Source organism: Pseudorasbora parva, chromosome 23, assembly GCF_024679245.1.
Source record: "Pseudorasbora parva isolate DD20220531a chromosome 23, ASM2467924v1, whole genome shotgun sequence".
Classification (NCBI taxonomy): Eukaryota; Metazoa; Chordata; class Actinopteri; order Cypriniformes; family Gobionidae; genus Pseudorasbora; species Pseudorasbora parva.
Window position 1 is genome coordinate 2330364 of NC_090194.1, and position 27951 is coordinate 2358314.

General features: G+C 38.8%; 2 protein-coding genes across 2 annotated transcripts in view; both read right to left on the reverse strand.

The window, feature by feature from the left end:
• The window catches only part of ppm1e (protein phosphatase, Mg2+/Mn2+ dependent, 1E), a 78446-nt gene extending 58914 nt beyond the window's left edge, over nt 1-19532 (reverse strand). The window contains exon 1 of the mRNA XM_067433597.1: nt 19261-19532. Within this exon, the coding sequence (XP_067289698.1) occupies nt 19261-19442 (182 nt within the window). The 5' untranslated portion in view covers nt 19443-19532. The remainder of the gene's footprint in view (nt 1-19260) is intronic.
• Nucleotides 19533-26316: 6784 nt separating this feature from the next.
• The window catches only part of rad51c (RAD51 paralog C), a 7983-nt gene continuing 6348 nt past the window's right edge, over nt 26317-27951 (reverse strand). The window contains exon 9 of the mRNA XM_067433259.1: nt 26317-26493. Within this exon, the coding sequence (XP_067289360.1) occupies nt 26377-26493 (117 nt within the window). The 3' untranslated portion in view covers nt 26317-26376. The remainder of the gene's footprint in view (nt 26494-27951) is intronic.

A 27951-nucleotide genomic window follows, 5' to 3' on the forward strand; every position in this document is an offset into this window, starting at 1 on the left:
CTGATCGTGTTAAATGAAAGGGATAGTTGACCCAAAAATGAGCCTGTGATGTTTATCCGCTGACCCCCAGGGCGTCCGAGATGTAGGTGTGTTTGTTTCTTCAGGAGAACACAAATGAAGATTTTTAACTCAACCGTTGCTCGTATAATGCATGTCAATGGGGTGTATTTCTATGAGAGTAAAAAACACACACAGACATACGAATCCATATTAAACCCTGAGGCTCGTGGAGACACTCTGATGTCTTAAGAGACAAAACAATCGACTTTTTTTTTAACCTCATATCAGACAAATCTCATCTAGTATTCCCAGCGCCATTACTTCCGTTGAATAAGGTCAAAAGACTGGCACGATCATAGATGCCTCATTAGTGCCTGTGCGGTATCTTATGAGGCATCTACGTAAATACCTTCTTGTTTTGACCTTCTTCAGCGGAAGTAATGGCGCTGCGAACACTAGATGAGATTCGTCTGATATAAGGTAAAAAATAACACAAATACTGTTGTGTTTCTCACAGAAAGCGATCGTTTCGTGTCTTAAGACATCAGTGTGTCTCCACAAGCCACAGGGTTTAATATGGATTCGTATGTCTGTGTGTTTTTTCCTCTCATAGAAATACACCTCATTGACATGCATTATACGAGCAACGGTTGAGTTAAATCTTCATTTGTGTTCTCCTGAAGAAACAAACACACCTACATCTGGGACGCCCTGGGGGTCAGCGGATAAACATCACAGGCTCATTTTTGGGTCAACTATCCCTTTAAATTGACAATGTCTCTACTAACAGGCTGAATAACCGAAGGCCTTTATTGGCCACCGCACTGGCCCGTCGGTGGAAGGGCAAGAGCCGCAGTGCCGGGGCAGCCCAAAGTAATCCCAGCACTGCCTCATGATTAAGGGATTACCACAGCAAGTAGTTTTCCATCCCAGGAGAGCCCTGCTCACACGACTGGTCAGCACAATATATATATAGAGAGAGAGCGAGAGAGAGAGCGCGCGCGCGCGCGAGAGAGAGAGAGAGAGAGAGAGAGAGAGAGAGAGAGAGAGAGAGAGAGAGAGAGAGAGAGAGAGAGAGAGAGAGAGAGAGAGAGAGAGAGAGAGAGAGAGAGAGAGAGAGAGAGCGAGAGCGAGAACCAACTGAAAGGTAAAAGATCAAAATCTGGCTTTGAAGGAAAAGACCCGTCGGTGGGTTCCCTGAACGACTGAATGACTAATCAGGCTGAAGGAATCCGTATAAAACTGCGAAGACTTGACCCTGATGATGCTTTAAGGGGGCATTGATGGAAAAACAACTCGACAGAGGGCAACAAAATGAAACGAGGCACATTTTTAAAAACTGCCTTAAAAATGTACCTCACGACGAGATGCAAAAACACTAAAGTGTAGGCATTACAACCTTATAATGTACAGAAAGGAAGATTAAAGAAAAAATATCTCAGTTTTAATAATAGGAATACACATTTACATATCTAAATTCCAACAGGTAACTGTCCAATATCAGACTTTTTTTATCGTCCCTAAAAAAAACAAAAAATAAAATTATATAGGTATATATATATAATTTTATTTTTTGTTTTTTTTAGGGACGATAAAAAAAGTCTGATATTGGACAGTTACCGGTTGGAATTTAGATATGTAAATGTGTATTCCTATTATTAATATATTATATATAATATATATAATATTCCTATTATATATATATTAGTGCAGTCAAATTAATTAAAAACGATTATTCACATCCAAAATAAGTTTGTTTACATAATATACATTATGTGTGTGTACTGTGTATAATTAGTATGCATATATAAATACATACACATGCATATTTAAGAGATTTGCATACATTTACATTTTATATATATATAAAAAAACTATTTATACATGAATAATTTTTTTTCCTTAAATATATACATGCATGTGTGTGTATTTATATATACACATAATAATTATACATAGTACTATATTATTTAAACTTTTATTTTGGATGCGATTAATCGATTTCTAGAACTATTATATTTTACGGTAATCAATAAATTACCGATATACTACTTGGTTGATAAATATATTGAAGCACACCAAAACCTATAATAATTGATGAGAATTTAGCCATCCGAATATAAGTTTATAGAAGGAAAGACTTTATGCACAATTTTTGCCACCTACAAAATTGTAATTAAGTGTCGTTCGTGCTACGTTTTACGTACGAGTATGAAATTCGGTACACACAATACCTAGAAGGGAGCAAAATCTGAAAACCCAACAGGAAGTCAGATATTTTGACATTTCTCTGCAAAATTGTTGCAGTTTTCGCCATTTCCAGACGTTATACTTTAATCAACTCCTAGAGATTTAATCAGATCAACATCATATTTGGTCAGTCTAATCTTAAGGCCTTTGTGAAATTACATTGCGAAGATCTTGAGTTTTCAATGAAGGACGTGTCCGTGGGAGCCTCACAAAGTCTGACGTTTCGCCATGAAACAGGAAGTTGTTATAACTCAGGCATGCAATGTCCGATCTGCCCCAAACTGATTCGATGCACAATCGATGCGCCATCCTAAATGAACCCGTCTCTTGCGTGATATCCTGAATATAAATAAAGTTGATTGATTGATTGATTGAGAGTCCTGGCCTGAAGACATCTACAATATTCAGTTAGTTGTAGCGCCACCTGCTGGCTGCAGGAAGTGTGGCACATCAAAATGACTTTGCTATTTTTCTCCTAAATTTAATATATAACGGAAAAACTTTACCTGTCACCAAACTAGTCAGTTGTCAGACAGCTAGTTGTCCATCCCTAATGTACTATATAAAGAATGCCAAATTATTGGATAGAACATCATAACACAGTGATTCTTCCAAATGCCATAACTGATTAAAGGTTTCAAAGCTTTGGTATTTCAAACACACTCTTCTTAAAGGGTGAACTTTGCCTTTTGAAAGTGCAGCGAACCGCACGACGCACCTGAGCCCGAACAGAATGAAAACCAGCCTCCGTCCAACCCACTCAGCTTAATTGCTCTGCGACTGCAGAGAAGCGGAGAATCAATCATATTTCCATTCAATTAGCCAGCCGGCAGTTTGAGAGGAGGTGATGGACCTCTTTTAAACAAATGAAAAACAGGCAGGAAGATATAACCTTGGAGGACCTGGCTGTGAGAGAGACTCTACGGTGAGGACAATGTTGCACAACGCTTGTGTTTTGTGCTCCAAGGTTTACGTAATCTGGCACAGGTGCTTTTTTTGTTTATGAGGGATGAATGAAAGCCTGTTGACGAGAAAAGTCCAAGAAAACACACGTAGCATAGCACATTACACTGACCCCAATCCGGGAAGACATTTCAGTGGCAGATGTGAACTGACGTGCAAGTCAATATGAAACCAAAATGGGTCTTATTAACGTCCTTCAAACACCTGATCTTACAGAGCACTGCAGTGAGGATGTGTTTTAATGTAGGCCAAACCAGATTTTCCCAGTGTTTTGATCATCTCAAACAAAAGTTGATGATACTTGCACATTTCGTCCATTAATATAATTCTCACAAATGAACACAACTTATGCATTTTAAAGCCTATCAGTAGAAACAAAAAGCTAACCGTTAGGCTATGAATGAAATACACCACGGTCGCTCGACTTCAACACAAACTCTTTTAGTCTTTATTTTGAAAAAAAAATATTCCTTGAAAGTGTGAGTTAGAATGTCCTGACAACGTCTGCTTTTTCAATACATGTGAGAGCGAGTGGGGTGTTACTGGTGTGTGTTACGCCGTAGAGTAAAATGTGAAAATATTTTGAGCTTGTGTTTAACCACAGACCTTTTTTCAGGATCCCACTCAAAAAAACACATGACTGAGAGACCATGGAACAGGAAGTGCTAAAATACTTGTTTCCAGGTTTTGGCCTAGAAAAATACAGGGCATCTGTGCGCATTATTCTAAATTTAAATAAACTATATTAAACAAAGTCATACCTTACTCCACATCTGACATCTTTTATTTTTCTGAAACCCTCTTATTTGCTAAACTTTCACTGGCTATTTCATAAATCCAATCAAGTCCTGTTTATGAGTTTTGTTGTTGTTGTTTTTTAAGTGCCCCTCTTATGCTTTTTTAAAGGCTTCTAATTGTGTTTCGGCATCTCCTACAACAGGTAAAAAACACTTTAATTTTCTCATAATGCACATTGCACATCACCCCAATTTTCAATGATTTGACTCAATGGATGAATCATTCTCTCTCTTTCCGTGAACTACTCTGCTCTGATTGGCCAGATGGCCCAGTCTGTTGTGATTGGTCTACCGTGTACAGCTCATTACCATAACTGAACTTCAGCTCCAGAGGCTTCCTAAAGCTCAGTGATCACACACACTGTAAAGACCGTAACAATGGGGTCGCTTTGACCATATCAATACGAGCGCGAGTCCGATGATGAAACATTGAAGAACTAGTTATTCAACCCGAACCTCCATCACAAGGACGACTTGAGCAGGACGTTTCTCAGAGATACGCTACTCATTTTGAGGTTCATTGTGAGATGTTGAGCTGTAATTCCTCACCATCAGCATTAAACAAGTGTGTGTCCATCAACAAACCCATGTGTGTGTTTCTGATTTATTGAGGAGCACATGCGGGAACTGTATCAATAACAGCGCATACGTGAGCCCAGCACTACCGTCAATGACTGATGGAACATAAATCTGTTTAAATCCTTTATCTTTACTCACAGTAGTAAGAACGACAGACGATCTGCATTAATACACACAGTTTTAGGTAATAGTGGTGTAAGACTGAAAAAACTAGTATATGCCGAAATGTCTGAATGAAGAACAAGGACTCTCTGAGAAAATAAAGGAAATTAACATCTGAACTGTCCCTCACACACCACTGGAGACGCAAGTCTCACCTCACTATCAGCTAATCTACATCTTTCCCTATATACCCCGTCTCCCCCAATTCCTTCCCTGTCTCATGCTGAGATCACTGAAAATACACACAAAATCTCTATATTACAATGTCAATCCACACGATACAGTATTATATGTGTTTGATATCGTTTGAAATGTCTCAGTGCGACTGGTACAAATATCTCTACTCCACAGAAGTACACTAGAACATCATAAACATTTAAAGAGTTTAAAGATATCTTTCCTTGGTGTATGGTGGGTGTGGCTTTCAGCCATTTGGCCTCTCTTCTAATCAAGTCTATAGGACCTGATCAATGCAAATTCCTATTGTGATGGGTATGTATCTGGTTCTGGGTATTTAAGGAAATGTTGCAAAGAGCTCAGGGCTTGACACTTTAAACCGGTCAGCCCGTAATGCTGGATGTCTCAAGATAGCCAGCATTATGTAGTTTTCAGAAGTCAGGTATATATTTCATTCTTTACTTCAGACTATTTGATGTTATATATGGATTACCTTTGAATTGACTATGTAATTGGCTTTATACATTTACCTGACTGTAAAAAAATTGTTACACTTTTGATTGATTCTGACTTGCTCTGGAATTATTCAGGTTGGGTATAATTTCAACAAAGGGTTAAACGGAATAATTAAATGTGTACTTAAACTATTAAAAATGAATGACCAAATAACCAATTGGCATTCTAACCCAAATTCTAAATTATAATTAAATGGAGTCAGATAACGAGGAATTGAGATAAAATCCCCTTTTCCCCGCTGAAAAGACCGAACGCGCAGCGACCTTCACCCGCCGATCGTTAGCCTCCATTGGGACGATTTGGGCGGCCTTACAGTGGCCACAGCTGATGAGCAGAAAAGTTTCAGTAAGACAGTCATAACGGGAGTTAGCCGGAAACTTACACAATATAAAACACAAAACTATGTATTCTGACCAGCTGGTAGAAAATATATACATCAATAATTATTCATAGGTTGTGATTCTGAGGAGCTGGTCCAGATAAACTGGCACTGACCCATCTTTAAGGGTGCGCTCACACTTGTAGTTCGGTTAGTTTGGTCCGGACCAAAAAACAAAAACAAAACATAAAGTCCTGGTCCGCTTAGCGTTCACACTGGCATTTTTAACAGCGAACCTAAAGTTACCGAACCAAAGGCACAGGGAGACGCTCACAACCTGATTGGTCGGCTTATATGACGCAGGAGCTGCTTACCGAACATTCAAACCAATGCTGTGTGCGGATTAAACGCCATCATTTTATGCGTGTACACATGCCATTATTTTTACCCGCTGAGAACTCATGAAAAGCTCATAAAATGATCAAAACATTCAAAACAGCAGCAGGATTTCCTCCGTTGTGCAGAAAAGAAATGGCCGTTCTGTCGTCTGTACCGACTAATGGGCAGCACGGGTCCTTTGATAAGAAGAGCCAGGTTTGCTTTTTGTGCGTTTCTTCTAGCATTTTCGGAACATGCTCGTCGGACCAAATTTTGATGAGGCACTTCCTCGTTGCTCTACGTTTGCCCTCTAATGTACATTATTCATTTTGGATACACTGATCTTTCTCCTCGGGCCTCAAATCTAGGCCCTAGCCCGGCCCGTGTCCGACAGCTTATCAAAATTCTCGGCCCGAGTCCGACTGGAGCCCGTGTTTTTTTAAGTTTTTTTTTACATTATTGCAGCCATTAAAATAGTTCTGTTTTGTTTTTAATGTCAAAGTAGTTATATTTCGTTTCGTTTCTTTATTAAGTTAATTTAGAAAAATGTTTTAAGCATTTTTTTGTTTGTTAAATTAAAGTTTTATTTTTTTTAAGTGACGACCAAGCGGCCAGCGGCCGACAGTGAGTTAACCGCATATTTAATCGATTTAGTCTCTCAAATCAACTCTTGACTTGTCTTGCCTATAATAAAATCCATAGATTTAAAACACTTCAAGCATCACAATGTTAGTTAATTTCGCCTACTATTATAACCACAGTAAAAGGCATTATTGACGAGCTGAGGCAGGCGGATTCTGCTCGTGGCTCGTAAACGGAGCTAAACAAATAAAATAAAAAAAGAACATGCAGGTTGTCTTATAGCCTACCTTACACCTACGCAAAATGAATATAAATCCGATCTTCAATTCCCGCTATATGCTCATTTAACGGAGTTAAACGGAGCGCGACCGAAGCGCACTGGTAAGATCATTTAGTCTCATTCATTTTTATTGAAGATGAGTGTTGCAGCACCAGCATATCTATCTGACTACAACATATAGCCCATAACACGCTCTCGCACATTTATTTTTTAACCGTTTGCCAGGAGTAAAATTTATACATGTGGTTTAAAAAAACAGATTTGTCTGGTTTCGTCTGAAATGCTTTCATCCTTCTGAATTGGTTTGTTTAGTGATCGGAATTAAATAGGCTACGTCTCGAAAGAATCTCGGGACTAGGCTACTCCTGGTCATTTCGCAATCAGATAAATACCTGGTCAGAGAAAACGAATGAAGAGGAACCAGTTGTGAAAAGGCCATAACGCCGGGGACACACTGCAAGCGTGTCGTGAGCGCCTCGGCTCCAGGCGAAATATAATAGGAAAAGATGTTTATATTCCATTTTGACACGAATACATATTAATATAAATGACATTTTCATGTTTGAAAGTCTGTAGGTTAACATAAATGCAGATATAGGCCTAATTCTAATAATAAAAAACAACATAATTATCGATTTTGAAATATTAAACCTGTCAATACAGAACGAAATATTCGATAGCCTTTTGCCGTCAATACCATGGATATGGTATTGGCCGGCTACTGCCGACGTTGTCTTTGCTGTATCAATAGGCAATATATTTATATTTAACATGAAGTATAGGGCTTCCCTGTACATTAATAGCAGCAGACGTCCCGCGGATGACACGCAACAGAAACGCCACGCTCACAAGAAACGCGCGCTGCTGCTGCTAGCGCGGACTCTGAACCTATGCTCCGAACACTGTGCCAGCCATATCTTGACAGTCACGTTAGCTATTATGGTCTCGTGTTGTTTCCACCAGCGCAGAACATCTCATTGTTCCTTTTAATTAATAAAATAAATATAAAACGGAGGAGAAGCCTTAAAAAGGCCCGAAGCCCGGCCCGCGTTTTAGGTATGACGTGAAATTTGGCCCGAAGCCCGGCCCTAGGGGCGTAAAAAAGTCGGGGCCCGTCGGGCTCGGGCATAAATGCAGGGCTTTACTTCAAATCAGCTGACTATGCGTCGCATCTTGTGACATTACGTCTGGTTTTTGGTCCGTTTACATGTCTTTGGTCCGTGTGGCGTTCATATAACCCATCTTTTTAGCGCTCTCGGTCCGCACCGGGGTTCGGATGGCAGCGTTCACATATGTTCAAATGAACCGCACTAAACGAGCAATCGCACCAGGGTTTGTTTTAATCCAACCAAACATGACAAGTGTGAACCCTAAGACCCTAAGAGCACCCTAAGAGCAAGCGTTTTGCAAAAATCCAATATCTGAGAAGCAGTCAGACACACATTTGAGGACGGGTCAAGTTGTTCATTATGCAAATGTATTTTCTAGTGACGTAGAACCGGATTCGAAATTACAAACGACTCGTTTAGGTGATTCAGAGTCAAGTCGTTATTTTGGGAGACAATAACTTTATTGATCATCCACTTTCAACTTTCGAACGTTTACATTCACAAACAGCAATTACACACTGCATGAAAGGGAATATTTGAAAAACCATTATAAGGGCACTTTAATTGCTCGTTTATACACATGCAGATCCATACACACTGTCCCCTTTGGGATGAAGCACCCTGATCTCTGAACAGTAAAAAGACAAGACAATCTGGTCTTTGGCTCTCTCTTATCCACTCCTGACCTCCCAAGAGAAACATTTAAACAGAAAAGAGAGAAGACCTTAAGCCGAGTCCTAATTAATATCTGGCCCAGAAAACATCATTCACAGAAGTGCAAATAACGGCTGTGGATGCCAATGGTGGTTTATAAGTAATGACTTGTGAATCCTTGAGGAGCGTCTCTCTCTTCTTGGCCACTGCTGTCAGCCTTGTTTGTCCCAGTGCAGGTCTAAATTTGTCCATATAGACTGTCGAAGCGGACGCTAGTTCATTCTGCCGTCAGCTGAAATGAAAACAAGCTGAGGGGAGCCACAGTCGCTTCTCTTAAGTGTCAGGTCTGATCACAGTGGAGATGAACACACAGTCCTAGAGGCCTAGGGGAGGCAATGAGCTGGATTGGTTTATTGATCAAATATTCCTCACTGTGTTTTGTGGTTTCAGCTGCAAGCTATTACTCAGAAAATGAAATTCAATTACAGGCAATGGGAGAGCCGCATGGGGTTTAAAGTGTTGCAAGGATCTGATGGTATTCTGAGCACTTCAGAGCATGTAAAGGACAAGTAAGGAACTCTACATACTTTGTTTGGCGAATGCATTTAACATGCAGTCCTTGTGAATGGGAAATGAATCAAGGCCTTGTGAATCGAAATCGAATAGTATCAAGGCCTTGTGAATCGGGATCAAATTGAGGCCTTGTGAATCAGAATTGAATCGAGGCCTTGTGAATCAGAAATCGAATCGACTTGAGGCCTCGTGAATCTGAATAGAGGCCTTGTGAATGGAAATCGAATCAAGGCCTTGTGAATCTGAAATTAATTAAATCAAATTGAATTTAATTGAATTAAGGCCTAGTGAATCAGGAATCGAATCGACTTGAGGCCTTGCGAATCTGAATCAAGGCCTTGTGAATTGGAATCAAATTGAAACAAATTGAATTGAGGCCTAGTGAATCAGGAATCGAAATCGAATCAAGGCCTTGTGAATCTGAAATTAATTAAATTGAATTGAATTGAGGCCTAGTGAACCATAAATCAAATCGAGGCCTTGTGAATCAGAAATCGAATTGAATCAAGGCCTTGTGAATCTGAATCTAATCGAATTGAGGCCTTGTGAACAGGAAATCGAATTGAATCAAGGCCTTGTGAATCTGAATCGAGGACTTGGGAATCAGAAATCGAATCAAGACCTTGTGAATCTGAATCAAATCGAATCAAGGCCTTGTGAATCTGAATCAAATCGAATTGAGGCCTTGTGAATCAGAAATTGAAATCGAATTAAGGCCTTGTGAATCTGAAATTAATTCAATCAAATTGAATTGAATTGAGGCCTAGTGAATCGGAAATCTAATCGAGGCCTTGTGAATCTGAATCAAATCAAAGCCTTGTGAACCATAAATCGAATTGAGGCCTTGTGAATCAGAAATCGAATTGAATCTGAATCAAATTGAGGCCTTGTGAATCTGAATCTAATCGAATTAAATCTGAATCGAGGCCTTGTGAATCTGTCGAATTAGTCTAATCTAATCGAATTGATTAGAATTGTAAAAAGTAATTTGATTAAATTAGACTGACAAATCTAATACAAAATAAATAATTTACAGAAATGCATTACTTTAATTGTATAATTGTTGGTTTATAAAAATTTCTTTAGAAACCACACAATAGACACTGGTTTTGAGGCTGAAATAAATCTAAATCTGATTATAGCTCTACAAAAAAAAAAAAAGTGTGTATGATGGCGCAGGGGGGTGGGGTTGGGAGAACGGTCTACACTGATCATCTGAAGTGCAGCTGCTGTCTGTCTGTGTGTGTGTGTGTGTGTGTGTGTGTGTGTGTGTGTGTGTGTGTGTGTGTGTGTGTGTGTGTGTGTGTGTGTGTGTGTGTGTGTGTGTGTGTGTGTGTGTGTGTGTGTGTGTGTGTGTGTGTGTGTGTGTGTGTGTGTGTGTGTGTGTGTAGAGGAACCGTACTCTAATGCCATGCCAAGGCCGGACGTGGCCACACTGACCCTGATGATAAACAGCATCCTTTCATCCAGACAACACCTGGCCACACACACACCGTCCGCTCTACGCGAAACAATACACAGCTATTTGTTTTGCTTAATTGTGGATCAATGTTGTCATGATCAGACATCAGAGGACGAGTCGTCTGTGATGCTGATCAAAGACTGATAATGAAGAATCCATGAGCGGGACGGCTCGCCCAAAATTGAGTAGTACCAGACACAAATGTGCTGAATTTTCAATTATAGAAAAACTAGATTATCCTAGCCTGGATGGCAGCCGAACTCAGCCCCGCCCACAACATTTGAGCTCGGGCAGTTCGGTCTGGACTCGATCCATAGAGGAGAAATTATCCCCGAACAGAAACTGACCAATGAAAATATCAGGGCGGGCTTTAGACGATGACGGACAGATGATCAACAGAAACTGACCAATGAGATCATCAGGGCGGGCTTTAGCCGATGACGGACAGATGATCAACAGAAACTGACCAATGAGATCATCAGGACGGGCTTTAGACGATGACGGACAGATGATCAACGAAACTGACCAATGAGATCATCAGGGCGGGCTTTAGCCAATGACGGACAGATGATCAACAGAAACTGACCAATGAGATCATCAGGGCGGGCTTTAGCCAATGACGGACAGATGATCAACAGAAACTGACCAATGAGATCATCAGGGCGGGCTTTAGCCGATGACGGACAGATGATCAACAGAAACTGACCAATGAGATCATCAGGGCGGGCTTTAGACGATGACGGACAGATGATCAACAGAAACTGACCAATGAAATCATCAGGGCGGGCTTTAGCCGATGACGGACAGATGATCAACAGAAACTGACCAATGAGATCATTAGGGCGGGCTTTAGCCAATGACGGACAGATGATCAACAGAAACTGACCAATGAGATCATCAGGGCGGGCTTTAGCCGATGACGGACAGATGATCAACAGAAACTGACCAATGAGATCATCAGGGCGGGCTTTAGACGATGACGGACAGATGATCAACAGAAACTGACCAATGAGATCATCAGGGCAGGCTTTAGCCGATCAACAGTAACGTAATCATCACGTCACCAAAGGGGCTTGGGTTATATTTGTTTGAATCCTAAACTTGTTCGTATCTGCATCACCTTCACTTTTTTTAACAACACCGGCTAAGATTGTTTATTCCAGTGTGAGTGCAGACAGGGTTGCCAAGTTTTTACAACAAAACCCGCCAACTATAGCCCAAAACAATAGCTTCTCGGGGGGTTCTCCGGAAAAAGTGGTGTTTGGGAGTAAAATGCGTTTTTTTTTGGCAAGGTTGCTGCTAAAATTGGCATTCCTGGGTCTATATATCACATAATTGAGGTCGCTTCAACATGCGGACATAGAAAACAACCCGTGGGAAAAAATACAGACTTGGCAACACAGTGCAGTTGAGTTCTGTTGACATTTAACAACTAACTTTATGCGTCGCTCCGCTGCTCTGATTGGTTGTAGGTCTGTCCAATTGATGTCTTTCCTTGTTCTGTTGAAACACGGCCCATAATCACAGCCCAATGGAGAAGTATCAGACTCATATTCTGACTAGAATTGAGTATGACCATGTCAGGCTAAGATTATCCCATATTATGGTATAACGTGGTTTATGTTCATATTTGTGTTTTAAAAAAGCAATGTGATTACAATTTTAAATGTAAAACCTTCTATTATCTTAAATATTTGACCCGAAATCATCCAAAAAGAACCCTGAACATGATCTACACTCGACATAAAGGGAAACTCTCGCCATCACAGATGAGTGAACATGGCGTATGATGCTACAACATGCAAATCCTTCCGTCTGCAACAGATATTTCCTCCATCATTGATTCTGTCATGACACAGCTGTGTGGTGGATAGTGTGGCGTTTTTCATTACCAAAGGCACTCCCTTGGGCTCTGTGTGTGGCGTCTTTTGTGCGCGTGTATGTGTGAGTTTCGTGTACATTTGTGTAGCTCTGGATGTGTGTGGTTACAGCTGCGAGAGACGGGGGTTTAATGAGCTTTAGGAGAGCGTTCCTCTATCCATTAGTGTCTATCAGGACTCCCCATGGGCTCGCAGGGCCTGCTCACCACAGGAGGAGGAAACAAACTCCCTCCCAACCTCCATTTTTAGCCACACATCCCCATTTATCAGAGCACAACAACTAAACCAGACTGTGCTAGATAACATCATCCAAGGTTTACTGTCAACTAAAATAGAATGGGTATTCCTGTTTGACTTGATTTTGAATGAAGAGAGAGATCATTAACATACTGCGGGGTAAAAACGCTGTATATTATTTAAAATACTGGCATCATGAACTTCACAATTCAGAATTGAGGGTGGATCCCAGGGATTGTCACGAAAAGAAGAGGAAAAACTATCCAAAATGTACTAATAAAATGCAACTAAACATATAATTGTGTATTTAGAATACCAAAAATAAATGTTTAAATACTTTAAAATAAAAATACAATATTTTCAAATATTCTCATAGTGGTAAAGTTTGTGCATCCAATCAAACTCTATAATATTTTGGCAAAAATGTCACTTAGAGACACAATGCCAACATGAAGCGATTGCAAGAATAAAATAGAATAAAATAAAATAATAAATAAAATAATAATAAAATTAAAATAAATATATATTTTCTATTTTTATTTAAATTAAATAATAAAGAAATAAAATAAAAAGCATTGAGCAGTTGCAAGGGTAAAATAATATATTATATATATATAATATTATATATATATATATATATATATATATATATATATATATATATATATATATATATACACACACATTTAAAAAAAATTTTTTTACATTAAATAAAACAATAAAGAAATAACATAAAAAGCATGGAGCGGTTGCAAGGATAAAATAAAATTTAAAAAATAAAATAAATGCATGGAGCAGTTGCAAGAAAAAAAATTATAAAATAAAAAGTATACAAATTGAATCAACGAAAACTAAATAATTTAAGAAATAAAATAAAAAGCATGGAGTGGTTGCAAGGAAAAATGTTATAAAATAATAAAAAGCACGGAGCAACTGCAAGATAAAATAAAAAATGTTATTAAAAAAAACAAAAAAAAACCTGCCTACATTATACAACATAAAATCTAGGTGCTGAAGCAAGACCAGTTGAGGAAGACTACAGTATATTACAATGCTGGACCTTCAAGAAGAAAAGTAAAAGCACAAGCTAAAGTTTTACTCAACATAAACCCTACAATCCTACAGCATTGAGGACCTCAGCCGAGTGCGCTGTATTAATATAAAAGATGAACTCCTCCTGTGTGTGTGGAGGGTGTGTGAGTCACTGCTTCTCTATCGATCCGCTCGTATTAATGACACCGCCACGCCACCATCACTGGGGCTCTGAAACCAAGATTATTCACCGTGCCATCACCCACCTCCTCCTGACAGTTTTTGCTTCTATTCTTCTTCTTCTCCTTTTCTCACACACACACACACACACACACACACGTACGTAGTGGTTTTTTTTATGTTTTATGGGGACTTTCCATAGGCGTAATGGATTTTATACTGTACAAACCATATTTTCTATCCCCCTACACAGCCCCTGTCCCTAAACCTACCCATCACACACACACACACACACACACACACACACACACACACACACACACACACACACACACACACACACACACACACACACACTGCCCCTAAACCTACCCATCACAGGAAACATTCTGCATTTTTACTTTCTCCAAAAAAACTCCTCCTGTATGATTTATAAGATGTTTTCCTCATTGGGACCTAAAAATGTCCCCACAAGGACAAGGATTTCAGATATTGCCATCTTCGTGGGGACATTTTGTCCCCATAACGTAGGGATTACCAGCCCACACACACACACACACACACACACACACACACAGTCACCCTGTCCCCGCACTCCAGAGGGAACAGAACAAAGGGGATCTCCACTTTTCTCTCAGGACTATTATTAGATCTTCAGCCCAGCGACAAAATAATCATACGTTCAGCTGAATCACCGCACAGAAGCTTCAGCCCTGAAGAGTGAGGATAAACGCACATCCCACATGGAAGATGCATTATTTAGGGATCGAAAATCAGTATATAAATGCGCATACTAAACCACTCGGACTACAAAATAATGATGCATTCCATTGCCAAATGGTTAAATCGATGTGTATCAGGTTAAAGGAAGTGTATGTAAGATTGTGGCCAAAACTGGTACTGCAATCACTTTAAAATGACTGTAGAGCGGTGTATCCCCCTCCCCCTGACTCGAGGTTGCCAGATTGGCTGCAGGATCAGCAGAACGTTTGTAGATCTGCAGCTGTGCTAACTAGAGCAGATCTGGCAACCCGGACACCGAAACACTACTGACTTCGTGATTGGTCGTTAGGTGGAGGGCGGAGCTTCAGGCCAAAACACAACATGACATCATCAACATCAGCTGAGGGCTGCAACAACAGGTGTGTTGGACATCGGCTGCGGCTGGACGCATGCGATCGGCGAGAGTAGCCGAGTGCAGGCGGGGAGGAGCTGCAGACGGAGACGTGAAGTCGGACACTTTCTACCTCCCGTGGTGACGCTTGCACTGCGTTTGCAAACTTTATCACAGCTAAAGTTAAATAAATGCAATATTTCTCAAATACACAGATGTTTCAAATTACATTTTCATTCAATTCTTTTTAATAAAGCGTCTATTTGGACAAGATTAAAGTTCAACATATAAACCTACACTATCAATGAAGTGTTGTCAATGGTTTTTATCAGTTTTAGTTTGATAAACATGACGATATAACATCGCGGCTACATGAAAAGAGGTTTTACTGTTATAAATAAATGATTTGTGAGCATTAGCATAACGTAAGGTTTTAGAATAAGCACGAAACGCACGTGTTCGCTGTCATGCGGTGAATCGGCCAATCGTGGAACAGCTGTGTTGTCATCAGAGCTCGAGCATCCTCCTGCAGCCACCCTTGAGAATCTGCAGCGGCTGCATCAGCCGGCTGCTCTCGAATCGCTCTCGCGGTACTTTGTTGACATACGTCACAGTCGCGTGCCGTCGGCGCTGTCTCAAGTCGGACAACATTTCTAACCGGCATGCACTGCTTCAAGTCAGCCGCCGATCGGTCTGCGCATCGCTAGGTGAAGTCGAACAAGCCTAACAACTTTATAATGACAATATCCTGGCCGGACTACTGTTGTCATTGATAGAAGTGTTGAAATTAACATGATTTCTGAATGTCTAGTGACATATCAGGGCCATTTTATGATTCATTGAAATTCATTTCTTACATACAGTTCCTTTAATACCTATTTCACACGCATCAATCTCAGGCACAATGACCATATAACACTCTCCTGAGGATCATCTGAGAATCCACAGACACGGGTGTATCGAGCACTGTGTAAATCACACTATCTGTGTGTGTGTGTGTGTGTGTGTGTGTGTGTGTGTGTGTGTGTGTGTGTGTGTGTGTGTGTGTGTGTCTGCACAGCAGGCATGGAAACATTTGAATGAAATTCAAACGCAGAAAACAATAACCTCTTTGTGGGGGGTCAAGGTGTGCTGGATACGAGCACCGTTTAGATCCGAATGTAAAGGTCAGTAGATCTTTTGATCAAATGCATTCAAGGATGCATCCAAATATTCCAAGATTCAGTTATTTAGGCTACTCAAGTGTCCAAAGGTCAAATCTGCGGAATCGGTCAGATTAAATATAAGATAATATTAAGAATATTCTTCTTACCAATGGAAAAATTATATTCATAATACTTAAATAATAATCAGTGCATAATAATATACAGATTTTAATCCATCTCTAATAATATTCAGATTATAACCAATGTCCAATATTTCTTGGAATATTCATAGAATCAATATATAATACAATAATATTCATATTATAATTAATGTCTAATAATAATATTCAAAATATTTTTATAATCAATGTCTAATAACATGCAAACTATTTAAATAATAATTATAATAATAATATGCCTAGTAATTCTCAGAATATTCTTATTATCAATGTCCATTAATATTCAGAATATGCAAATAATATAATCAATGTCTAGCTTATATTTTATAGAATTAATGAATAATAATATTCTGATTATAATTAATGTCCAAAAAGATTCAAACTATAAATAGAATCAATATCAAATAATATTAAGAATATTCAAATTATATTCAATGTCTATATTTATTAGAATATTTTTAGAATTCATATCTAATATTCAGAATATTCAAATTATAATTAATGTCTAATAATATTCAGAATATTCAAATTATAATCAAAGTCTATATTTATTAGAATATTTTTAGAATTCATATCTAATATTCAGAATATTCAAATTATAATTAATGTCTAATAATATTCAAAATATTATTTATAATCTATGTCTAATAACATGCAAACTATTTAAATAATAATTATAATAATAATAATAATAATATGCCTAGTAATTCTCAGAATATTCTTGTTATCAATGTCCAATAATATTCAGAATATGCAAATAATATAATCAATGTCTAGCTTATATTTCTTAGAATATTTATAGAATTAATGTATAATAATATTCAGAATATTCAAATTATAATCAATGTATATATTATTAGAATATTTATAGAATTAATGTCTAATATTCAGAATATTCAAACTATAATCAATGTCTATATTTATTAGAATATTTATAGAATTAATGTCTAATAATATTCAGAGTATTCAAATTACAATAAAAGTCTATATTTATTAGAATATTTTTAGAATTCATGTCTAATATTCAGAATATTCAAATTATAATTAATGTCTAATAATATTCAGAATATTTAAATTATAATCAATGTCTATATTTATTAGAATATTTATAGAATTAATGTCCAATAATATTCCGAATATTCAAATTATAATGTCTAATAATATTCAAATTATAATCAATGTCTATATTCACTCTAAAAAAATGCTGGGTTAAAAACAACCCAAGTTGGGTTGAAAATGGACAAACCCAGAAATTGGGTTTTTTAAACCCAGTGAATGGACCCATTCAAACAACCCAATTTCTGGGTTTGTCCATTTTCAACCCAACTTGGGATGTTTTTAACCCAGCATTTTTAGAGTGTTTCTTAGAATTGTCATAGAGTTAATTCTAATAATATTAAGAATGTTCCAATTATAATAAATGTCTAATATTTCTAAGAACATTCATAGAATCAATGTTAAATAATCGAATTATAATCAATGTCTGTGATGGCACTGTAAAAAATGTTTAAATAAAATGCTGGGTTATTAAAAGCAACCCAATTGCTGGGTTTGTCCATTTTCAACCCAACTTGGGTTGTTTTTAACCCAGCATTTTTAGAGGGTAATTTACAGCCCTGAAATAAATCATCTACTCACAAGCCGATAAAATATACACCATTATAGGCATAAAATGGATGCAGATGAAACGTGAGACTAAAAATAAATCACACAGCTGAACACACTGAGCTGAGTCAGGAAATGTGCATCTATCTGTCCATCTATCAGCAGATCCATTAGCCGCCTCTGAGACGCTCTTCGTGCTCATAAAGCTTCTGCTAGGGTTGAATGGGCTATTTATAGCAAGCCAATGACGTAGTTTCTCAAACGTAACCCCTTCCCACAGATCTCGCCCAGAATCCCAAACCCCGCGATATCTCAGCGCGCGCTGCACTACACTGGGATGCTCGCGTGTGAATGTATGTGGAGATGAGGACAGGTGTGTCTCGGCATATGGCGATGCACACACACACACACACACACACACACACAACAACAACAACCGCAGAAATCATGAGAGAGAGAGAGAGAAATGCATGGGATCCAAACCAAAAATGGATACTGTGTGCTCGCATTACAAACTGATAAGAGCAATCATCTCAGATGAAAACATATCCATAACAGCTGATCAATTATGATGACGCAAAACACAGAGGATTACAGGCGCGCGTAAAGGAGAACATTCAGGGTTTGCTTATCACATCTGTCATATTTTTCCGTATATATCATTATTATAATATCAATTAGTGCATGTTATTAAATATTTAAATATGTCAATATAACAATAGCTAATCATAGTAACACATGAACTACTGCGTTTGGAGGAAAACCTCATTTTATAGTATGAAAGTGGCGAAAACTAAAACTTGTCGAAATGCACGAAACACTAAAATGTGGAACAGAAGTTCATACAGTCGTAATAATAATCATATCCGACACTGTGCTTCAGTTATTGCGAGTGATGTCCCTGCGCTTCACACACACACACACACACACACACACACACACACACACAGTGCAGGTTACTTCTATTCAATTCTCCAACACATCACCAGAAATGAGTTCCTCTTGTCATGTCTCCTCATGTGTGTATGGTTACGCGCTCTGATGTTAATGTCAGCTAGTAAGTGAAACGCATGCATCGGTACTTAACTATTTACACAGATGCTGGAGACACAGGTCCAGGCATTCGCCTTCCACCTCGTCCTCCGAGATGAGGTCCGACAAGGGGCGCATGGGCAGCGGTCCGTCCTCTTGGAGAGGTGGCCTCATCTCGCGCAGGAAAAGCTCCAGGAACCTCTTGAAGGTTTTCTCCTCGTTGGCAGAGCCGGCCATCGCTTCTCATTCCTGGACAGACCAGAGACAGCTGGAGCCGGGAGAGAAGTCTACTCTACTTTGAGTCGTAGCTCTGTAGTCGCGCGAGTTGGGGAGGGCGCGCGCGCGCGAACACAGAGGGGAGTCGCGCAACACACCGACGTGACGTCACATGGGGGCGGGGCATGATAAGAGGAGGGGGGCGAATCTTTTAATTTGAAAGATATTGTTGTATTATTGTATTAGTCAAACAAATCTAAACAATATATTTAAAGTATATATATTTTGTTTGCCAAATTTTTCATCTATAAACAGAAATTTACTTCCTACTCTTGAACATTTTTTGGATTGAAGTAGACTCGTTGCTTAAATCTTTTAGGTTAACTAGTAACACAAAATGTGAACGATTCTTAAAACAATATGAACAATTATTTTGTAATGAATCTAATGTTCTAGTTTAACCTGTTTCTCACCCACCCCCCTTCTCTCTCATTGATTTTTATCCTTTATATCCTCTTCATATATATGTAAACTATTCTTAACACTTCCTTATTATTATTATTATTATTATTATTATTATTATTATTATTATTATTATACTTGACTCTACATACAAATGTCTTTTATTTCCTAATTCTAAATGTAAGGCAAGGCAAGGCAAGGCAAGTTTATTTATATAGCACATTTCATACACAATGGCAATTCAAAGTGCTTTACATAGAAAGGAATTAAAATAGGGCTAAAAAAATGCATAAGAAAAAGAATACAATGTAAATACAATGTAGTCCTGAAGATGTTTGTATTATTATTATTATTATTATTAAATTAATCAAAAAAGGAGGGGGGGGGGTAATTAGCACATTATCCCATTTAATTCCCTATTTGTGAATTATCTATCTATCTATCTATCTATCTATCTATCTATCTATCTATCTATCTATCTATCTATCTATCTATCTATCTATCTATCTATCTATCTATCTATCTATCTATCTATCTATCTATCTATCTATCTGTCTGTCTGTCTGTCTATCTATCAAAACTTTAAACTTATTAGACTATTTTAAACTTTTAATCTTATTAAACTATTTTAAACTTTAAACTTATTAAACTATTTCAAACCTTTTCAAACTTTCTGATCAACTCTCTCCCAAGCCAACTTAAAGTTTGTCATCAAACTTTTGAATCTAGTTTAATGTAAAATAGTATTTAATCTTTACTTAATTAAAGATTGTTTAATTATTTCAGATGGAACGTTTTATTTACCGTGTGGCGTAAATTGTCACGTGATCCGAGCGGTTTCATTCCAATGTCAAGGCGCCATAAAAGGAAACACGTCATAATCCAGATCAACTTTGATAAATGTAATATGTGCGCCATCCTTTGATGCTATTATTATGAATGTAATATATAATTGAATTCACTGATCCTCTGTATGTTGTTTTTGTTGTTGTTATAGCCTACAAAAACAAGTATATTGAACGGTCTAATTTTATTGTAAATCATGACACATGTAAACATGTCGCATTTATGACCAGTGGAAACCCCAGAGCCATGTTTCCTCGGGACATCCGAGGATAAATATACATGTTCCTACGTATCTGGGAAATTTTAGAGATTAAACGGGTTAAATTTAACATAGGAAATGCTATTTTTATACATAGCCATTTTTAATAGGCTACATTCAGGATTTTTAAAAACGTAAAAACATGCAAATAATAGACCTTTTGTTTTCTTACCAAGCAAATTAATTTCCAGCTTTAACAAATGTACTTTTTGACATTGAATTATGTGTAATCTAGGCTTCTTTTTTTCGCACGTGCTGTGTTCTGTAGCCTACTTAAAAGACGAAAAATGTGAATTGAGGGGAAAAACAGGCACAAATAACGCATTTCGGGGATGCCAAGGCTATGCACACGACGGACTCTATCTAACGCCGATAGTGTGAGAGTATCATCAGTTTTGGTTTCCAGTGATGCGCGCGCTGGACCTTTTTTTAGCCACATCAGTTTCGTGGCTGCTCTGAAGTATGACGTCGGCCGAGCACAAAAGCGTGTGACGTAATCATCCTATGGTTCATTCTGGATTTGGGTTTTGTCTGCATCGTCCTCATTTGAGCGTTATCACCCAAATAAACACAATTCAGACGGATTATACGATATTTCTTACCAAAGTTGAAATAATTAACCGATGAATAGCCATATAGGCTATTCATACTCTTTATGGCCCTGATATAGATGCATTTAAAACTGTCAATATGAGGCTATTATTATTAAAATCTAATTAGGTTACTGTAGTAGCCTAATCTATTGTGAGACTGATTCAGACGCCGTGTCAAGCCATTATTTAATCGTTTAATCGAGGCTTACTTCGACAGAGCTCTTGGAGAGAATGTTTATGAGTGTATATAGGACATCAGAGCTTAAGCTAAAAATAACAACTGTTGTAGATTTCACATCGTCGCTGGGAATTAACTCTTCTGCTCCCAGGCATTGTTAGTTCATCTGCAGGTTGCCAGATATTCGCTGTTATTAACCCTTATACATTTATATGGCAAAGTCTAAAAGCTTTTTAACATGCTTTGAAATATAGAATTAATATCCTACATTGAAATATCCTATGTGGCTTTAGACTAGATGATAGTCAGATCATGTTAAACGCAACATTAACCTTTCAAAAAATGTATATAAATATTTTCACACAAAATATTACAGATAAATACAGCCATTGCTGAGAAATTAAAATGATAGAAAATCCCGAAAGTATCTTGAACTATTGGAATATCCTATATTTAAAATAACCATTATTTCAACTGTGGGTTGCCAGATATTACATAATTAAGATATATTAGTGTTGTCAAAAGTTAATGCATACAATTATAATATTTTTCAGTTTAAAACAAAAAAATATTTAGCATCCATTTTTTCTGTCATCCTTTGGCTAGCGTTACATTATATGATCACGCTCTTATTCATGCAAATGCTTTTAAACCATTCAAGACAGAAGAGAACACGCTGAGTGTGAATGTCCTGACTATGACACACACACACACACACACAACGCTCAGAAAGACAGAAGAGAGAGCACTGTCTGTGAATGTCCTGACTATGCCACACACACACACACACACACACACACACACACACACACACACACACACACACACACACACACACACACACACACACACACACACACACACACAACGCTCAGAAAGACGAAAGACAGAAGAGAGAGCACTGTCTGTGAATTTCCTGACTATGACACACACACATACACACACACACACACACACACACACACACACACACACACACACACACACACACACACACACACACACACACACACACACACACACACACACACACACACACACACACACACACACTGAAAGAAACGGTCAGAAAGACAGAAGAGAACGCGCTGACTGTGAATGTCCTGACTATGACACACACACACACACACACACACACGCGCCATTACAACAATTGTTTAACATGTATTTTTTTCTACATTCATTTGGAGAGTAACTGTGAAATTATTACAATAAAAAAATATTAAAAACTCCAATGTTTTTAATCACGGTTAATTACACAAAAGTGTGATTTTTTTAACCGATTGAGGGCACTAATAAATTACATATATTGTATTCTCACACACTATATCACACAACAATAGCTATCAATCCCATATTTATCTGGGGGTTGCCAGATAATATAAAACTCAGTATAACCTTTTCAAAAAATGCAGGGTGATTATAGTTTCTGGAAAAATATCAGTTAGTTACCACAGCTATTGCTAGGTAACGAAAATTAAAAAAACATTTAGATATGTTTTGTAGTGTGTAATGAATGTGACTATTTTGAAACTGGTTACCATGGTGCATATTTGTAAAGGACGACAAAGTGTAGCCTTGCTGGCATTCAGCAATATGAAATTGTATTCATAGTCAGCTAGTAACCTGTCATATTATAAGTCTTCAGGTAGAGGGATGTCTGATGCAGTGACCCAGCGGTGTAGGAATATTTCCTCACCTGAGAAAGCCTGAGGTCGCTCATCTCAAACCAGCCTTGACAAATAATGTAATCCTATTAGTCTGGGGCAGTTCTTCATTCATGATCTACCCATGTGTCTAACATGGAGGTTCAAAACATCAAGAACACAATGTCCTCTTCAGCCACATGAGCATAAAGTGTTTAAAGGGATAGTTGACCCAAAAATGAGCCTGTGATGTTTATCCGCTGACCCCCAGGGCGTCCGAGATGTAGGTGTGTTTGTTTCTTCAGGAGAACACAAATGAAGATTTAACTCAACCGTTGCTCGTATAATGCATGTCAATGGGGTGTATTTCTATGAGAGTAAAAAACACACAGACATACGAATCCATATTAAACCCTGAGGCTCGTGGAGATAAACTGATGTCTTAAGACACGAAACGATCGCTTTCTGCCAGAAACACAACAGAATTTGTTATTTTTTTACCTCATAGCAGACAAATTGTATCTAGTGTTCCCATCCATCAGTAGCCTGGATGCCAGCCGAACTTAGCCCCGCCCACAAAATGTTTAGCTCGGGCAGTTCGGTCTGGCCTCGCTCCATAGAGGAGTAATTATCCCCGAACAGAAACTGACCAATGAGATCATCAGGACGGGCTTTAGACGATGACGGACAGATGATCAACAGAAACTGACCAATGAGATCATCAGGGTGGGCTTTAGCCGATGACGGACAGATGATCAACAGAAACTGACCAATGAGATCATCAGGGTGGGCTTTAGTCGATGACGGACAGATGATCAACAGAAACTGACCAATGAGATCATCAGGGCGGGCTTTAGCCGATGACGGACTGATGATCAACAGAAACTGACCAATGAGATCATCAGGACGGGCTTTAGCCGATGACGGACAGATGATCAACAGAAACTGACCAATGAGATCATCAGGACGGGCTTTAGCCGATGATGGACAGATGATCAACAGTAACGTAATCATCACGTCATCAAAGGGGCTTGGGTTATATTTGTTCGAATCCTAAACGGAGAGCTTGTTTGTATCTGCATCACCTTCACTATTTCTCTCAGAAATGATGATCATGTTGGGTAAGTACTCTGTGTATCATTAAATTATTTTATTTTTTTACAACACCGGCAAAGATCGTTTATTCCAGCGTGCGTGCAGACAGGGTTGCCAAGTTTTTACAACAAAACGCGCCAACTACTAGCCCTAAACAACAGCTTCTCGGGGGGTTCTCCGGAAAAAAATGGTGTTTGGGGGTAAAATGTGTGTTATTTTGGCAAGGTTGCTGCTAAAATTCGCACTCATGGGTCTATATATCACATAATAGTCGCTTCGACCCGCGGACATAGAAAACAACCCGCGGAAAAAAATGCGGACTTGGCAACACAGTGCAGTTGAGCTCTGTTGACGTCACTCCGCTGCTCTGATTGGTTGTTGGTCTGTCCAATCGAGGTCTTTCCTGGTTTGGCTGAAACACGCCCCATAATCACAGCCCAATGGAGCATCAGACTCATATTCTGACTAGAGCTGAGTATGACCACGGCAGGCAAATCCATCAGTACTTCCGTCGAAGAAGGTCAAAAACCTGGCGCAATCATTGAAATGCGTACATAGATGCCTCATTCGACCGATCCGCGCATGCACTACATTTACATTTAATCATTTAGCAGACGCTTTTATCCAAAGCGACTTACAAAAAGAGGAGAGCAATAGAACCAACGAAACAAACAAGGCCAACAACCTGTAAGAGCTGTAAGAAGTCTGTTAATCGAGCACAGTACACAATTTCTTTTTCTCTCTCAGACAAACAAACAGAAAATTTATGAGATATATAATGAGCACTAATGAGGCATCTATATATATATATATTTTTATGATCATTACGGGTTTTGACCTTCTTCGACGGAAGTGCTGGTGGATGGGAATACTAGATAATATTTGTCTGTAAGGTAAGGTAAAAAAATAACACAAATACTGTTGTGTTTGTGGCAGAAAGCGATCGTTTCGTGTCTTAAGACATCAGTTTATCTCCACGAGCCTCAGGGTTTAATATGGATTCGTATGTCTGTGTGTTTTTTCCTCTCATAGAAATACACCCCATTGACATGCATTATACGAGCAACGGTTGAGTTAAAAATCTTCATTTGTGTTCTCCTGAAGAAACAAACACACCTACATCTGGGACGCCCTGGGGGTCAGCAGATAAACATCACAGGCTCATTTTTGGGTCAACTATCCCTTTAAGTCAATTCTTCTGTCCAAACTATCCATTGCCAGCCAAGGAAGTATGAGGTCCTCATATTTTATCTTTGTGCTGATGTAATGCTGGCTTCCCAGTGTATAATTCAATTAAAGGGATGAACCTCACACACACAGGGTAACCTGAACCTGGATGATATACTGATATTGAACAGGAACAATCTGCGGCTAAATTATTACTGTTACTTGTGAGCGATAAACTCTTCATCTTCATACTGTCACTCATGCAACAAGCCATCTTGTGTGACCTGTACAACACAATACACACAAACAGACAAATGATTCAATACACTGCCACAAATTTAGTTAATTGCATATTATGGCACAAAGTTTTGGCTCATGCAATTTAAGTGACATGATTAATGACTGGTGACTGAGTAATCGCTGCAGAAAAAACTATTTTGCATAATACAGGAGATTAGTGGCGGATAATAAATGGCAATATTTTGATAAATATATGGCCTGGTCTGTCATCCAATTTCACTGGGAAAGTTTTGGTCACTGTGGAATAGCTTTGCATAACTTCCTCCTGGATTGTAACACTGTCTGATTGTCCGATGGGAAATTTATATCGGTGATCCACTAATACCACAATAACACAAAGGGCCAACAATCAACATATTATACTTTATTATATAAATAAAGTGAATGTTCACATAATATATAAGTATCTTTACACTCCTGACAGATCCTCCATTCGAGGGCGTTTGCTGTAGTTTCCTGAAGCAGACGAGACTGAAGACGAATCTGCATGTCTGGGTTCATCCGGGGCATCCCTGAAACCCTGGACCTGTGTGAGACCAGCAAATAAAGTCATATATTTTTGATATAATAGAGCAGACATGACATGGCATATTTTTGTGTCCAAGTGCATTATTTCCTTTTACAATAATTTGATCCATTCATGATATATCACTTTATTCTATAAAACCTATTTAGTTTGAATGAATACATTTAAAATAATGCATATTATTTTATGTTTTGTTATCTTAAACCCCCAAAGTTTCAAGTGGTGCAAAATTAAAATGGTGTTTTAATTCAAATTAAAAATTGTATGGCATCATTATAGGCTTGAAACCTTTCATTGCAAACTAATTTTATAACTATCAGTCGTTTTAAAGTAGTTAAAGTAAAGTATTTTACAGAATGAAAAGGTTTCTAGTTCTCTCTCAAATACTTGTAAAAACTGCTTATTTTAAGTATGGGTAGGTTGGTTCACTTTCCATGTCAGGTGGTGCAACTACAGTGAATACACCGATCAGGCATAACATTATGACCTAATATTGTGTTGGTCCCGCTTTTGCTGACCCGTTGAGGCATGGGCTCCTCTAGACCCCTGAAGTGTGCTGTGGTATCTGACACCAAGATGTTAGCAGCAGATCCTTTAAGTCCTGTAAGTAGCGAGGTGGGGCCTCCATGGATCGGACTTGTTTGTTCGGCTCACCCCACAGATGCTCGATTGGATTGAGATCTGGGGAATTTGGAGGCAGAGTCAACGCCTCAAACTGGTTGTTGAGCTCCTCAAACCATTCCTGAAGCATTTGTGCTTTGTGTCAGGAGCATTATCCTGCTGGAAGAGCCACAGCCACCAGAATACCGTTTCCATGAAAGGCTGAACATGGTCTCAGCAATGCTTAGGTAGGTGGAGCGTGTCAAAGTAACATCCACATGGATGGAGGACCCAAGGTTTCCCAGCAGAACATTGGCCAAAGCATCACACTGCCTCCGCCGGCTCGCCTTCTTCCCATAGTGCATCCTGGGGCCATGTGTCCCCCAGGTAAGCCACACACACACACCCGGCCATCCACGTGATGTAACAGAACACGTGATTCCTCAGACCAGGCCACCTTCTTCCATTGCTCCGTGGTCAGTTCTGATGCTCACGTGCCACTGTTGGTTCTTTCGGCGGGGTCAGAGGTCACCCTGACTGGTCAGCGGCTATGCCGCCCAATACGCAACACACTGAGATGCTCTGTGTATTCTGACAGCTTTCTATCAGAACCAGCATTAACTTCTGGAGCAGTTTGAGCTCCAGTAGCTCGTCTGTTTGATCGGACCACACGGGCCAGCCTTCGCTCCCCACGGTCATCAATGAGCCTTGGCCGCCCATGACCCTGTGGCCGGTTCTCCACTGTTCCTTCCTTGGAGCACTTTTGATAGATACTGACCACTGCAGACCGGGAACAGCCCACAAGAGCTGCAGTTTTGGAGATGCTCTGACCCAGTCGTCTAGCCGTCACAATCTGGC